At 38.7% G+C, this 17,353-nt stretch overlaps 1 protein-coding gene across 2 annotated transcripts in view; it reads left to right on the plus strand.

Annotated features, from left to right (window-relative positions):
• SLC25A17 (solute carrier family 25 member 17) overlaps positions 1-17,353 on the plus strand; it is a 46,542-nt gene that overhangs the window by 21,123 nt on the left and 8,066 nt on the right. Inside the window, exons 5-9 of one of the 2 annotated variants that reach the window (XM_015593613.2) lie at positions 7,732-7,848; positions 8,845-8,990; positions 9,081-9,176; positions 12,394-12,476; positions 16,866-17,031. In XM_015593613.2, the coding sequence (XP_015449099.1) occupies positions 7,732-7,848; positions 8,845-8,990; positions 9,081-9,176; positions 12,394-12,476; positions 16,866-17,013 (590 nt within the window). In that variant the 3' untranslated portion in view covers positions 17,014-17,031. Of the gene's footprint in view, positions 1-7,731; positions 7,849-8,844; positions 8,991-9,080; positions 9,177-10,598; positions 10,695-12,393; positions 12,477-16,865; positions 17,348-17,353 lie in introns of those variants that run through there. The other variant, XM_015593614.2, reaches the window with a different exon arrangement.

The following is a 17,353-nucleotide window of genomic DNA, read 5'->3' on the forward strand; positions in this document are numbered from 1 at the left end:
TCTATTCTGTTCTTTTTGAGGGTTTCAGTCTCCTTGTTCTTCTCATCTATTTGGTTTTTCAGTTTCTGAAATTGTTGATATGACTCGTTTCAGATCTCACTGAGTTTTTTCAGAAGTACCATCCTGAATTCTCTGTCATTTAAGTTGCATAGTTCTATGTCTGTAAGCTTATTTTCTGGATATTTTTCTCTTTCTTTCTGAAATGCCTTGTTACTTTGGTTGTTCATGGTGTTTAATGGACTATTTCTCCACATGGGCATAGTGGAAATGTATTCTGCTTTTTTTCCAGAAAGAAGATTTATTATATAAAGGTCTCTTTCGCTTGTTGCAAAGAAGATGCTTTTCTTTTGGGTTCCAGTAGGTGGCGCCTAAGCCTCTTGGATCCCTGCTTTATATAAAGCCTTAAAAATGCCTTTTTATTTTCTGGTAGATATTGAATCACGCTCACTACCCTCAGTTTCAGTCCTTGTCAGTGTTAGCAACAGTTTTGGTAGCATTTGCTCAGGTTCTCCTGGGGCTCTGCAGTGTTCCGTCTCGGAGGGTATGCGAACAGGGGCCCTCTGGGTTGAGGGCTGCAGCTCAGCCTTGGTTTTGCAACTGTGGCTAGTAAAAATCAACTGTTATTTCTCTGCTTTCTGCCCTGATGACTGGTCCCTGAGCCAGCCAGCCACGGGGAGCTCACAACTCTCTTAGGCAGGGCTGTTCAGGGAACTCGCCTTCTGAACTTGCCGCTCCTTCTCCCCTCCCCCTCCTCCTGCAGGGAGCTCCAGAAGCTGTGAGAGGCAGCTTCTTTGTTCCTCCCAGTCTACTGCCCAACACCCGGGCTTCTGACCTGTGGTAGCTCTTATGTGCAGATCCCATGCTCAGACATGCTGGTGTGCAGTTTGGGTGTTTTTTGTTGAGTTTTAGGTGTTCAGCTTATTGTTGTTTCAAGGGGAGAGATCTGGGGACGTCTCTCACTCTGCCATGTTTCTCAATAATTTTTGATATATTCTTTGAAAAGTTATTAATTTGAGAGCCACACAATTGAATAATGTAAATGTCCATTTTAAGTTAAAATTATTTCATTAAAAAGTAGCTCCTGGGTCTCACCTGAATGAGACCACTACTGTTTTTTTGCTTGGTCCCTGAGCCTTTCTTCTGGTTAATACTCTCATTTTTTAGTCTTAGGTTGATTTTGATCTAATTAACTTTCACTTGGACCAGCTTTTTAAAATTGAGATATAATTGACATATAGCATTAGTTTCAGGTATACATCATCATGATTTGATACGTATATATAGTGCAAAATGATCACCCCAATAAGTCTAGTTAACATCCATCACCACACATAGTTACAAAATTTTTTTCCTTGTGGTAAGAACTTTTAAATCTGCTCTTAGTAACTTTCCTATGTACAATACAGTATTATTAACTGTAGTCGTTGTGCTGTACATTACATTTCCATGACTTATTTATTTTACAACTGGAAATTTGTACCTTTGACCACCTTCACTCCCACCAGTCCTGCTTTTACATAGAGTATAACATACAGGATTTCATTATCTAAGAAAATCAATGAATATGTATAGGTAGGTAACTCAGGATAGAAATCGGGGAGTCATCGTAGAGGCTGCTCTCAGCCTCCATGGCCACTTGGTCATAAAGAACTATCAGTCTATCTCCTAAATCTCTAATTTATTTCCTCTTTTCCATATTCATAGCCATTTCCCCAAATCAAGGGCCATCATCTCTCATTTGGACCATTGCTCGATTCTGATCTCCTTATCTCTGAGGTCTTCCTCACTAACCCTCATGAACTTCGCATCGTCTTGCCCAAGTAGTCTTTCTAGAATAGTTTTCAAACAGTGTCAGAACCCAAAGAACTCAAGTTTGAGATTTGTTCACTTGAGAAAAAATATCAGAAGAGATCCAAGATTATCCTGTACAGAGGGAACCTTCTTTTTTGCATAATTGCAGCACATGGCAGTCTAGTATGATTTTCTTTTTCTTTTTAATTGCCTAGAGCTATTTATGTGCTGTATCTGACATGTCATTATGCCTCGTTATCCTCACTGTGCTCTCTGCTTGTTTTCTAACTCTTACACAGTTCATGATTACAGTGGATTCCCCTATACCTAACACAACTGTTTCAATTTTTTGATGTATGGCCAAGGCATATCAGTTCACTGATGGGAGTTTTGTGCCTTTTTTTAATTTTTATTTTTATAACCCATACCTATAATTCTTTGCCTACAGTAACAGATACAACTGACATAATCATGTTTGAGAAAAGACATAATTCACTCCTGGTAAGCATAAAGCTCAGTTGGGACGGAAATAGATGAACATGGGCATAGTAGAAAGTAATCTAGTGGCCACAGGTTTTCAGTGTGCTGTGAGCATCTGCCAGTATGTTTTATAAAGGCAAAGTGGAACACAGATTTAACTGGCGAGTCCATTATGTGGAGCAGGTTAAAAGAGATCCCAGTGTAGTAATATCATTCCAGTTCCTTACATTCTAAAGTGTTATCTTGAGGGCGTGAGAAAAGGGTGGAATTACCGTTGACATGTAGGGAGAGCCGATGGGTCTCTGTCCGTTGTGAGCATCATCTGTTACCTGTCTTGTTAGAGAGATGGTTGAGAACTGCTATTCTGAAACCCACATATGATGTATTACTCCCAGCTTCAAACCCTTCAGAGTCTGTCGCTTGCATACAGGATAAAGTAATGGCGCTCTCAACATACAACGCCCCCATACCCGCCTACACAGGATAAGAGCCTAACATACAAGATGCACTGTAATATCCCTCTATTTTGATCTTTACTGTTCCCATCTTCCCATGCCAAACTGTGATTCCTTGAATATATCAAGCCATTTAGTAACTTCATTCCTCTATAGCTGCTGATGTCTGTCTGATACAGTCTTGCTGCTTTATTCATCTTATTAACTCCTGTTTATCCTTTTATTCTCAGCTCAAGCTACCTCCTCTTCAGGAAACCTTTTCTGTTTCCCATCTACCAGCCCCAGGTTTCATTCTGGGTTAGGCGCCCATCCTGTGTGTTCCAGCATAGTGTATACCTCTGTCTTAGTGCTCACTCTACTGTGTAATAAGAGTCTGTATATTTGTCTTTATCTTTTACTAGACAGTGAACCGCTAAAAGACAAAGATTACATTTTTGTTCTCTCAGCATCCCCAGTGTTTTAACATGGTTCCTGCTACATAGAAGTTGCTGATTAAATGTTGAATGAATAAATTAAATTTAAAGGACTGCTCCTTCTCTAATCTCCACTGTACTAAGTGGCAGCTCTAGTCTTCCAGTTGCCCTACCAAAAATCTTGGATTTATTCCCTCTCTCACCCCACCTGCAATCTATGAGCAGATCCTATTGCCTCTTTCTTTGCATGGTCTCCAGAATTTAATCACTTGCCTCCTCTACCACATGAGTCCAAACCACCATCAAATCTTGCCTGGATTATCTTCAGTCTTCTAACTGATGTCATGCTTCCTCCTTTGATCCTCTTCAATCTGTCTTCAACACAATAGCCAGTGTGATGTTAAAACATAAATGGGATCATATTATTTCTCTTTTCAAAGTCCTCCTGTTGCTTCTCATCTCAGAGTAAAAGTCAGAGCCCTTACCTTGTCCTACAAAGCCCTTCTGTCCTGGCCCTCCTGTCCTTCTCTCCACTCACACTGCTGCTGCCACACTGGCCTCTCCTCCTCCCTGAACACTCCTGACGTCTTCTGCCTCGGGGCCTGTGTGCTTGCTGCTTTCTCTGCCTGGTGACTGCATGGCGCACTCCTTCACTCCTTTAAGATCTTTCTCTTAAATGGCCACAACATCTAAAATAGGCATTTCTATCCCCAATATGCTATCTTCCTTCTCTGCTTAAATTTTTACTTAAATTTTCTCCTTAATCCTATCCTGTAACATACTACATATTTTACTTATTTTTCTAGTCTTATACCATTAGAATGTCAGCTTCATGAAGACAGGGATTTTCATATTTATTTACTGCTGTATTGTCAGCACCTAGGACAGGGCTTATCACATACTAGACGCAATATATTGTTGATGAGCAGACCATGGATGAATGACTTGTGGAAGAGGGATTATACTTGTTCTGTATTACCCAATGGAATTGAGCCAGGACCACAATACATTGACTTATCCTAAAGTACACATAAAGTCATATTAGAACTGCTAATTTACCTCACATTAAAAAAAAAAAAACAAAAAACTACTAATGTCATACCTTTCCATTTGCATTAAGAAGATAGATTTAATGTCAGTAAAAATTAAATTTCTAATAGCTGTTGGAAAAAATAGGTCATTGTGGATTAGAGTGAATTTCTGCCTTTTGAAACTTTGGAAAATGAAGTGAAGAATGACTTGGCGATTGAATTAGAACTGTGGTTCTCAGCTGAGGCTGATTTGACTCACTGAGAACATATGGCACATGTCTGGAGGCATTTTTGGTTGTCACAGCTGGGGGTTGCTACTGGCATCTAGTGGGTAGAGACCAGGGATACTGCTAAACATCCTACACAATCAGACCCCCCACACACGTACACACACAAGGAATTATCCAGCCCAAAATGTCAGTAGAGTCACAGTTAAGACTGTCATCAAGTGAATTTTAAAGTTGAGATATAATTATAAAATTTCATAATTGAGATTCTCTGATATAGTTTCTCTCTTTTTCTGAAGGTAGGGAATTCCTTGAAAATTACTTTTGTGAGTTTTAAGCTTCTCCTCGTAACATGTTTTTGTATCTTAATACCTATGCATTTGATAATGATTAGAATGCCTTTTTCTTCCTGCTGTGAGCCCTGTCATTGTAGTGTAATCACTGTAGAAATGAGTCATTATCTCCAAGGAGAACTAGGAACAGTATTATTGTTATTCAGATTCTGCCTGAAACGTAGACATTTGCTTTATTCATTCATTCATTCATTCATTCATTCATTGTATAGCTTGATACCCTGGGGAAGAATTTGGGAACAGAACCTTACAGGTAACTTAAATGAAGAAGATATTTGTCATTTTTATGAATTGGGATTTTTACCAATAACTCTTTTTGAATGCCAGTGGTGTTATTGTTGTGACAATTTATATTCATTTCCTGCTCTCCATCCTTAACTTTGGTAAGGCACTTTTTTTTCCTATTGTTTATCCAGTCACATTCTTTCATAGGAGCCAAATAGTTAGATTTATGGCCTTGATCTGTGTTTTTTTATATCAGTGGGCATTGTCCATATTTCCCACAAATACATACCCAACTAGCATACTTCCTTTTTGTTTTCGCTCTTTACCAAAGGAGACTCACTGCTGGTAAAACTTTGTTTTCAAGATTTCAGAAGTAAATAGCTATGTTCCAGTTATTCCTTGAATCAGTGAATAGTGTGTTCAGCAACTGTTCTTCATCTCTTAATTTTGGTTCTGTTTTTCTGTAAATGATTTTTTACAAAGAAAAAAAATAAAATCATTCGAACTGAAAGGCAAAAAATCTGTCATTAAGTAGGTAAAGTATTAGTATTTCTCATCCTAGAAGTGAAGTAAGAGCCACAGCTTGGCACAAAAGGAAGAATTTTCTACACAGGCTCATAAGTAAGCAGACAGCCTTGTTTATCCTTCAGCCATATCTGTGGTGCGTTGGTAAGAGTTGGAATCACTCATCATGACCGTTTGTAGCTCGTTTTTCATCCATTAAATGTTGTCTTTGCTTGATTATATAGGTTGTAAGTCTTTAGCAAAGTTTTGGATCCTCAAGTACTTTGAGTGTCTTTTCCAAGAACTCATAAAATTTTAATGTTTAAAAAATAGCTTTCTGTTGTGGCTTGAATGAACAAAGTACTTGATAAAAAGCTTTGAAATACAAACTGTTTTTACAAGAACTTTATATTCTCTTCTTTAAACGATGTAGTGCATTTTTTGTACTTGAGATTGGCCTTAGAATCATCTCAGTCTTTCAACTGGTGTTAATAAAGGGAACGTGAAAGCAGAATTTTAAAGAATGGTTAAATCTTAGTCGTGGCTGCATTGCCTCTGACATGTTTTGTGTGTACTTACCTCTTGAATAGAATGTAAAGGGAATTTTGATTTCTAGAGAATTTATTTAATTCGTAACCTGTTTCACTTGTTTAGAAGAGTATGTACACTGTGCATGTCTACAGTATCCATGGATGCTTGTGCTCTCTGGTTCTGAGTTCTCCCATCTCCTTTATTTAAAAAAAAAAAAAAGTGGACTGCCCAGATGAAGCATTTTCTAGTCTGGTTTCTCTGGCTATTGATTTTTCTATAAGTGACATGTACCGCGCACTGAATAGGAATACATTGTAAAGTATGGGCAAATGAGCACATATGGACACATTCTTCTATCTTGGCCTCTTGGGCACTGGTGCTTTTTAAAAACGAGACTAGCAAGAATCTCTAGGTAAGACTTACTCACATTATGATCAATGCCTCAAGTGACAATGTATGAATAGAGTCATAACTAAAGAGGACTCCTTGGTGTTCTGACTATAAAAATGTAACAAATATAACTCATAAAATTATTTGATAATGTCTTTTATTTTGAGAAATGTGTTCTCAGAATGCTCCTGAGAGAGAGGTAGCAAAATATTTTATTTTGCAACTGTATGCGACAAATGGAAAAATAGAATTTGAATCTTTTGGCTGTCTCACAAACTTATTCTTGGTTAGACTGTGTTTTCCGTGTGGTATGTTTTGAGATTCCTTAAATCGAAACATTCTTTATCCTGTTGTGTTTAAATGACTTCTAGTGAAAGAAGATTTCTCTCCCTTAGGATTGCGCCTCTTGGTTCTTCATCACATGGCTAGAGCCAGATAGTTTGTGTATGGTTGTTTGCTGAGTCTGTTCACTGGTTCATTTGTTCAATATTTGTTTAAGAAATATTTATAAAGTATGTCTTATGTGTCAAGTACTTTGTTACGACTCTGGTGTTTTTTTTTTTAAATTATTTCAGGACTGATGAGAAGTATTTTAATATCTCAAGATGGTGTTAAATTGGGATCATGTGTTTTCAGAACAGAAGCACCTGGCTCATTGTGTTGTTCCTTAAGGCCAGGATCCCCAGCCTTAAGCTTGTAAGGATCATGATGCTTGTGAAGCCGTTTCAGGTGTTTTGTCACAGTTCCTAACTCTTGCTTGCCGCCTGCTTGTCCTAATTCCCTAAGTGATGAAGAACTCTTCTGTGATCCACTAATCCCTGTGGAGGCACTTTCCAATGTCACCACTTTCTCCCACCTGTCACCCATTGTACCAGATTCATATGCACTTAAAACCATGTGAGCTACTTACAGGAGACTTGTAAATTGTGTGTTTTAGCTGATGTTGTCATCAACTTAGCATGTGATCAGTAAGCCACTTCCCCTTCCTTAAAGCTGTTATCAAAAAATTGTATTTAAAGCTATATCATCAAAATTGCTACTTTGGTTATTACATAAATTGACAGATGGATTGCATCCTGTTATACAAATGAGGAAACTCATTACTCTTTTTATGTGGACAGGGACTACTGCCAGCCAGTTTACTGTCAGCAAAGCTTCTGAATTGCTTCTAACAGTAGTGGCTTGTGTTGTACCCTGGCACAAAGAGACACCTTACCTTAAGTCTTATATTAGCTCAGTGGCAGAAGTATGAATGGAACATTAATTAGCTTTAACATAAGACAGCTTAAAAGTTTACATTTTGCTTTCCCTTTGTCTCCCCGTCTTCACAGGAGTGGTGAATGTGTTGCTGACAACCCCGCTCTGGGTGGTAAACACCAGACTGAAGCTGCAGGGGGCAAAATTTAGGAACGAAGACATTGTACCGACCAACTACAGAGGTATTTTTGGTAAGTGTCTCTTGAGTGAGTTTCTGTTTAAGGGTTTTCTTTTTGTATCTGGAATTTATTACCATGATAATGCTATATAGATAATGCTATATAAAAGACAACTTCAGATCTCAGAGTCCAACAGTAAGCATTTGTTTAGCTCATGTGTCTGTGGATTGACAGGGATTTGACTCATCTAGGCTGAACCCCGCCTGGGAGTCTCACCTCTACGTGTCTCATCATCCTCCTGGGTCCAGCCTGAGCATGATGTTCTTTTGGTGATGGCGAAAACACAAGAGGACACGCCCAGTCGTACAAGCGCATTTCAAGCCCCTGTTTGCATCTTGTCTGCTAACATCCTCTTGGCCAAAGCGTATCACGTGGCCAAGCCCAAAGACAAGGGGTAGACAAGTTACTGCTCCCATGGGGTGTGGGTGGGAGGGGGTGAATATTTCTAAAGAATAATCCACTGTACTTTTTTCCCCCCTCTAGTGTTGTCTTTGGATAAAGATACCAGATTAATGTCAGGTATCTTTGAGCTCTGCTTTTTGATAGCATCACACTGCCAGATTCTTCTTTCCTATTTTTGTAATAAGAACAGCGGTTTTCTTATAAGTCAATCCTATAAAGGGACTCCAAGGAACTATGTTGTCTTTTTGTTGTACTGGACTTTGTTGTGAAACACATGGGTAATCAATTCTCAGTTCTCTGTAAGACAGAGTTCCCAGTAGTGGGGATGATAACTTAGGAAAACTTGACATTCTGACCTTAGATTGTCAGAATTGTCATGAAAGTAATTGCCCATGATTGAAGTTGTCTCTCAATAACTTGGTGACTGTCAGTGTCTGGTAATTATCAAAAAGTAGTTAACTAATGAACTTGACCCTAAAATATCATTGCAAGAAGGAAATCTTGATAGACCCAGTGTGGTTTCTATTTTGGGTACATTTGAACAGAATTCACCTTGTCGTCTCTAGTTAGGGGATTGTCATTAGATATCCTTGATCTCTTGCTTAGATGCTTTTCACCAGATCGTCCGAGATGAAGGACTCTTGTCTTTATGGAATGGCACATTTCCCTCCTTGCTCTTGGTCTTCAATCCCGCCATCCATTTCATGTTCTATGAAGGTTTAAAACGGCAGCTTTTAAAGAAACGAAAAAAGGTAATCCCTCATTTTGAAAGCAGCAAATAATAATCTCTGCACTGTCCTGTTGTTAGGATTGGTGTGATTCATTCTGTCCTTGCTTTCCAGCTTTCCTCTTTGGATGTGTTCATCATTGGTGCAGTAGCCAAAGCAGTTGCCACCATAGTCACCTATCCCATGCAGACGGTCCAGTCGATTCTGAGGGTGAGTGCTGGGCTTCATCCTGTGTTTGTCACACAGCACTCTAAAATACCTGGTTTCTTTCTTTCAAGCCTGTGCTAGAAAAGCAATAAAGTCGTCAGTTGGTAGACCAGAGCTCATTCATTTTTATATTTGATATTCTGCTAACCAGGCTAGCTATTGGTTGTTTTCTTATTTTAATTTAAAATGAAGTTTACATTTGCAATTTCTTAGGTAACATAGTATCTCAGAAAACCAGAATGGGAAGGAAAATTCTCTAAGCACCTCCAGAAAGTATAAGTTTGCTTCCTTCTCATTTGAGTTGATTCGCTTGATGTCCTAAGGCAGATTATTTACCAGGGAAGAAGTTGATTCCTTTAGTTTATTCAGGAGGAATTCATGATTTGGCTTTTTGGGAACACTTTCTAATTTTTTTTTTTTCATTCATTCAGTTACTTATTCATTGAAATATTTATTAAGCATCCAGTTTATGTGAGGAGCTGGGTACACATGGTAAATAAAACAGTCATAATTCCTGCTCTCCTGGAGGTAATTGAGGAGAGAATGAACAGGTAAATAAGCAAAATAAAAAGGTAATTACAGATTGAGAAAAGAAAGCTCATAGGAAGAGAGCAGCATTCTGTGATCTAAAGAATAATCCACTGTACTTTTTTCCCCCCTCTAGTGTTGTCTTTGGATAAAGATACCAGATTAATGTCAGGTATCTTTGAGCTCTGCTTTTTGATAGCATCACACTGCCAGATTCTTCTTTCCTATTTTTGTAATAAGAACAGCGGTTTTCTTATAAGTCAATCCTATAAAGGGACTCCAAGGAACTATGTTGTCTTTTTGTTGTACTGGACTTTGTTGTGAAACACATGGGTAATCAATTCTCAGTTCTCTGTAAGACAGAGTTCCCAGTAGTGGGGATGATAACTTAGGAAAACTTGACATTCTGACCTTAGATTGTCAGAATTGTCATGAAAGTAATTGCCCATGATTGAAGTTGTCTCTCAATAACTTGGTGACTGTCAGTGTCTGGTAATTATCAAAAAGTAGTTAACTAATGAACTTGACCCTAAAATATCATTGCAAGAAGGAAATCTTGATAGACCCAGTGTGGTTTCTATTTTGGGTACATTTGAACAGAATTCACCTTGTCGTCTCTAGTTAGGGGATTGTCATTAGATATCCTTGATCTCTTGCTTAGATGCTTTTCACCAGATCGTCCGAGATGAAGGACTCTTGTCTTTATGGAATGGCACATTTCCCTCCTTGCTCTTGGTCTTCAATCCCGCCATCCATTTCATGTTCTATGAAGGTTTAAAACGGCAGCTTTTAAAGAAACGAAAAAAGGTAATCCCTCATTTTGAAAGCAGCAAATAATAATCTCTGCACTGTCCTGTTGTTAGGATTGGTGTAATTCATTCTGTCCTTGCTTTCCAGCTTTCCTCTTTGGATGTGTTCATCATTGGTGCAGTAGCCAAAGCAATTGCCACCATAGTCACCTATCCCATGCAGACGGTCCAGTCGATTCTGAGGGTGAGTGCTGGGCTTCATCCTGTGTTTGTCACACAGCACTCTAAAATACCTGGTTTCTTTCTTTCAAGCCTGTGCTAGAAAAGCAATAAAGTCGTCAGTTGGTAGACCAGAGCTCATTCATTTTTATATTTGATATTCTGCTAACCAGGCTAGCTATTGGTTGTTTTCTTATTTTAATTTAAAATGAAGTTTACATTTGCAATTTCTTAGGTAACATAGTATCTCAGAAAACCAGAATGGGAAGGAAAATTCTCTAAGCACCTCCAGAAAGTATAAGTTTGCTTCCTTCTCATTTGAGTTGATTCGCTTGATGTCCTAAGGCAGATTATTTACCAGGGAAGAAGTTGATTCCTTTAGTTTATTCAGGAGGAATTCATGATTTGGCTTTTGGGGAACACTTTCTAGTTTTTTTTTTCATTCATTCAGTTACTTATTCATTGAAATATTTATTAAGCATCCAGTTTATGTGAGGAGCTGGGTACACATGGTAAATAAAACAGTCATAATCCCTGCTCTCCTGGAGGTAATTGAGGAGAGAATGAACAGGTAAATAAGCAAAATAAAAAGGTAATTACAGATTGAGAAAAGAAAGCTCATAGGAAGAGAGCAGCATTCTGTGATTCAGCAGAGAGGGGCATGGTGGGATTTTCTTAGATAGGATGATGGGGATGGGCTCCTCTGAGAAGGGATGTGTACATCAAGACTTAAAGAAGGATAAGGATCCATCTGTGCAAAGAGCATTCTAGGTAGAGGGAACACGATGTGCTAAGAGCTTAGTGAATCCAAGGAACTGAAAGGCCACTATGACTAGAGAGTGACGCAGGATGAGATTGGAAAAGTAACAGGGAAGGCTGTAGATGAGGATTCTAGATTTTATTCTCAACACAGTGGGAAAAGCCTTTGAAGGGCTTTGCACTAGGGAGTAACGTGATCTGATTTTACAGTTCGAAAAGAGTACTGTGGCTGTCGTATGGCAGATTGGTCAGGGGCTAAGAGAAAAAGGGGTAGGGGGTCAGTAGGAGGCCATTTCAGTAACACAGGTGAGAAGTGATGGTGACCTAGACTACAGTGGTAGCTGTGGAGAGGATGTGGACAGATTCATGATCTGTTTTGGAGAAGAAAATTTAAAAGACTTATTGGTGGAAAAAATGGATGTGGTAGTGAGAGTGTTTCAGTTCAGAAAAATTATTACCTTCTGTTAAAAGTATTTTTACTAAGAAATTATTTTAAAATTGGTACTTAATATAAAGGAATTCAGTAGCACCGAAGTAAACGTATCTTGACACTTTTAGAATGTGAACATATAATGCGAAGAGCTTAGATGGCAGTGGTTCTAGTTGATTAATGTTTATCAGAACTTCTTAAAGGCTTGGAAGTTAAGCCATACCATCAATATCTAAGTCTTCATTGTGGGCATGGTTTTTTTCTTTTGATGTAGAATTTTCCCCATAATTCTCTGTGAAGTGAAAATTCTCATGGTTGCTTCATTGAAAAAAATCTCTTATTTTTACTTATTTCATTGAAATATTTAATTTATTTCATTGAAAAATAGAGGATTAGCAAAATCCACATATTAATGGGATATTTTTATTACCGTACGCTATAAGATATTACTCCAACATAATTTCTTCTGCAAGTAGAAATTAAGATAAAGAAAGTAGTACTAAACAGTCATTTGTTTATTTTTCTTCTCCCCCAGTTTGGACGTCACAGACTCAACCCAGAAAACAGAACACTGGGGAGCCTTCGCAACATTCTCTATCTTCTTCACCAGAGGATAAGGTGAGCATTGTAGGTGCTTCACATCTGTCCTCACATCTGTCACATCTGCCAAGGAGTGGTTGGATTTGCTTAACTGGCACTACTGCCCTGGCACTGGCAACCTAGAAACCTCCCCCTTGCATGCTGTGCTCAGACATTTCTAATTTAGGGGTGTTAGTACAATTATATGACAGCATTTTGGAAAATTGTGGAAAAGTTCAGGTTCTTATTCTTTGTTAGTTACAAATACACAGAGCTCCTTTAGAAAGAGGACCCTCTAAAATCTGACGGAGACTGTTCTGCCTGAGTAGTGCTTCCACCAGTGACATATCTTGTGGCTTCTCTCGTAGATGCAAGTAAGCAGGTATAATAGAGCAGTAGTCATAGTGAGAAAGGGAGCGGGAAGAAGAAAGAGTGATAACAGTCATCATCATAATGATGACGACAATAATGTTGATAAGAGCAGCTAACATTTCTGAGTGTTCACTTTGTGGCAGACACGTAGCTTGATGCTGTATGTGGGACAGTCTCACTTAATCCTAACAATAGTCCTATGAGGCAGGTACTTTGGTCATTTTCCTGTTTCATTTAAAGACACTGACCTGAGGGACATCAAATAAGCCAGGGGCCTCCAAAAGTTGCTCTATTACTATTCCTAGATGTAAGATATTTTGAAAATAAATTTATTATAATAATAGAACATGCTTAGGATAAAATATAAAACCAAAAATAAAGAATTGGTATAAAGTAAAAAATAATTGCGTACCATACCAAGTGTTGGCAAGAATGTAGAGCAACCACAACGTTCATGTGCTGCTGGTGGGAATATAGAATGGTACTTCCACTTCGGAAAGCAGCTGGGGATTTTCTTAAAATGCTAAACACACACCTCTCCTAGGACCTGGCCATTCCACTTCAAGATATTTACCCAATGGAAATGAAATGTGTCTGTACAAAAACCTGTACACAAATGTTGGTAGCAGCTTTATTTGTAAGACTCAAAAACTGGAAACAATCCAAATGTCCGTCATCGGGTAAATAGACACATACATTATGATATATCTGTATAGTGGAATACTCCTCAGAAATGAAGGAATTATTGATTTGTGCAACAACATGGATAAATCTCAAAATAATTATGCTGAGTGAAAGAAGTCAGACAAAAAGAATTCATGCTCTCTGGTTCCACTTATGTGAAACTTAGAAAATGCAAATAATCCGTAGAGACAGAAAGCAGATCAGTGGCTACCTGGGGTCAGGGTATGTGGAGGGAAGGCGTGATTATAAAGGGACATGGAGATACTTTGGGGGCTGTTGGCCAAGTTCACCATCTGGAATGTGGTGATAGTTTCATGGGTATATACATCACTCAAAACTCATCAAGTTGAAGTTAGTTAACTTTAGTAAATCTATAAATACATGAATACTTACTCTGTTTTCTCTCCTTTTTTTAAGAGGTAGTCACTTAACAGTTAAGGGTATATGTTTCCAGAATATTATATCAAACATATATTTGGGTATTTATTTTTATATAAGTGGAATCATATGGTAATGCTGTTTTGCAGCTTAACCTTTTTATAAACTTAATATCACAAATAATTCTTCACATCGATATCTGTATTTTTTGTAGTGACTGCCTTGTCTTCTGTTATATGACTATAATTTATTGACCAACACATTTATTGATGGATATTTAGTGTTTTTTCCAGGCTTTTGCCTTTACAAACATTGCTGAATGAATAGCCCGTAAATTTAGCTTTGTCAACTTGAGTGATTCTAATTATAGAGAAAATTTTTTGAAGTAGAAATACCTGGTTAAGGAGTTCAAACATGTAAAATGTTGACATAGCCAAATTAACCCCGAAAAAAGACATCAGCTTCTTTTTCTACCAGCACTGTGAGAGCTAAGAATGGTGTAGTTAATAAGAAAGTTAAGAAGGTAGTGTTGACCAGAAATCTAAAGGGTCATGTGATTTTCGAATCCAGTGTGTGTTTACATCCTTTATCTTGTCTGATTCTCACTCAGCCTTGCGAGTGTAGACAGGTGACTATATTTCCATTGTTGCAGATCATGAAACAGGTTTAGAGAAAGTGACTTGCCCAACACTAGACGGATAGAGGCAGAGCCAGATGTTCAAACTCAAATGCTCAGTAAGCACTCAGGAATTATTGAATGAATGAAGACCATTCATCTACTAGAATATTCTACAACTAGATTGCCACTGACCACATGTGGCTGTTGAGCACTTGAAATATAGCCTGTGCAACTGAGAAACTGAATTTTTTAAATTTTCATTGCCAGGTTAGTAACCCATATTGTACAGTGCACTGGACCGTGCCAGCCCTCCTCAAACTTTTGATTGGTTAAGAATCACCGGAAGTGCTTGTTAAAATATAAATTCATGCCCCGCTCTGGGCTAAGGCCTTGCAGTCTTCATTTCTAAACAAACCCTGGCGAGCCTGATGTGAGTCGATATAAAGAAAACCTATACTCTTGGGTATCTCTCCTTTACTACTCACACAGAACACTTCTCTCTGACACTTCTGGTCACCAAATGTGTGGGCTTTTTTCCCCACACCAAGCAATTCTGTGTGACACCAGATGGGTGTCCAGCGATTTAACTCAATTCTGGCACTGTCTACATGGAGATAACATCAGATCCTGCAGGTTAAGGTCTCAATTTCATGAGACTCCCCCCCTACTTCAGATGCTAATTGCAAGTAGTAGGTACCCAGGTTACCCACAACCTCTGTCTGACTTTGCTACATGTTAGAGGTTCCTATGACCTCCTCTCCCTTGGATTCGATTATTTGCTAGAACAGCTCACAGAACTCAGGGAAATCCTTAGGATATATTAAAGAGTACAGATGAACAGCCAGAGGAAGAGATACATAGAGTGAGGACTGGAGTATTCTGAGCACAGGAGCTTCTGTCCCTGTGGACTTGGAGTGTGTCACCTTTCTGGTACAGGGATGTATTCACCCTCCTGGAGGCTCTTGGAACCGCATACTTTTGCGTTTTTTTATGGAGGCTTCATCGCACGGTCATGATCCATCATTAAGTCCATTTCCAGCCCCTCTCCCCTCTCTGGAGAATAGGGGGTCGGGCTGAAAGAGCCAAGTTTCTAACCTTTCAGGTGACCATCCCCCATCCAGGAGCCCAAGAGTCACCTCATTACAACAAAAGACACTGCAGTTACACAGGATATTCTAAGAGAGTTTAGGAACTCTGTGTCAGGAACCAGGGTCAAAGAGCAAATAGTAGAGCAAGAGATGCTTCCAGTGCTCTTATCACTCCAGTAATTACAATGGTTGGGAGCTCTGGGCCGGGAACCTGGGACAGAGACCAATATCTGTATTTTCTATTATTTCGTAGCAGACCTCACCTTGAGAAACACTGAGGTGGACTTCTTGAGGGAACATAATTCACGTAAATTAATGAACTAGAAATTCATGGGTCAAAGCTTTTTATTCCTTTTTATCACATGATTTATTCCAAATAATAGGTTTTCACACATAGCAAATATATAAGAGATAGAAAAGCGTCTGCATGGAGCACTTGATTAGCTTTAATTTCTCAGTGTTTGTGCTGTATATAGGCCTAGAGTTGCCAATGCACTAGCAGATGAGATTAATTCACTCTCAACTAATAGCTTTGGAGAGGTCATTTACTTTGAACGCCTGGTTTGAGCTAAAGCGTTCTTCTCTGGTTAGAGCAGTGGCTCTAAAGGACTGGCTTCCAGGCTGGCACCTGGTCAGCTGATTAGAAATACAAATTCTTGAGTACCATCCCTGATTTAATAAATCGGAAATTCTGGGGATGAGACCCAGCAATCTGTGGTTTAACGAGCCCTTCCGGTGATTCTGACATGTGCTAAATTTGAGAACCACTGGGTTAGAAGATCAAATGTATGGGAAGACTGAGAATCAGGTAACTTTCGTTTCTGTCACCTTGCCTAGTTCTTTTGAGACTAATGATCTAAACCAATTTGCAGCTTTCTTACCATTTAGGTATTGTAAAGTTGAAGTAACTGAGTTGAGGAAACATTAAAGATCTAAAAGTTCTTAGGTAGAGCTCAGATTTTGACATTAAGATGGTTTTAGGAGGTTTTAGGGTCTGCATCCTAGATTTGGGGTATTGTCAGCATTTTACTAATTAATGGTGATTATAAAGACAAAGTGTTGGTTACTCATGAATGCTAAACTTTAATCAGTCCCCAAATACCTTTAAAGATGGTAAGTACTTTGACAACAGAGGTCTGTTAATATATAAAACTTCCATTGCTTGTTTTGATTCTAAGGATAAAACTGCCAAGTAGCTGTCAAAGTAGCCTATTTCTTTGATGCAGGAGTTGACTTTTATAAAGAAAACTTTTTATTTTTTCCAAACCTCTTTTTTTTTTTTTTTAGGCGTTTTGGGATCATGGGACTCTACAAAGGCCTTGAAGCCAAACTGCTACAGACAGTCCTCACGGCTGCTCTCATGTTTCTTGTTTATGAGAAATTGACGGCTGCCACCTTCACAGTTATGGGGCTGAAGAATGCACACAAGCATTGAGACACCTCACCCTGCAAAGTATGGAAAGACGATCACGATGGGGGTTTCCATCTGTGTGAAGAAGAGTGATTCTCCATTTACTCTTGCTCTTTCCACTATGAATTTTACCCTCACTGGCTTCAAAAGGGTAAACATGGAGTATAGCCAGCTGAACCTATCACCAGCTTAATTGTTAGGACGGTTGGTTGAATTTTGCAGAAGAGGTTGGTCATATGAAAGGAAAGCATCATTGAAAACCTAAAATTGAAAGTTTGTGGATTTGGTTTTCTTAAGGAGAATGGACTATTGGCCTCATGAGTAATCTTTCCAGTTAAAATCTTTCTTAAGTTTACCAGCTGTT

Source organism: Pteropus alecto, unplaced genomic scaffold (assembly GCF_000325575.1).
Source record: "Pteropus alecto unplaced genomic scaffold, ASM32557v1 scaffold157, whole genome shotgun sequence".
In the NCBI taxonomy this organism is placed as follows: Eukaryota; Metazoa; Chordata; class Mammalia; order Chiroptera; family Pteropodidae; genus Pteropus; species Pteropus alecto.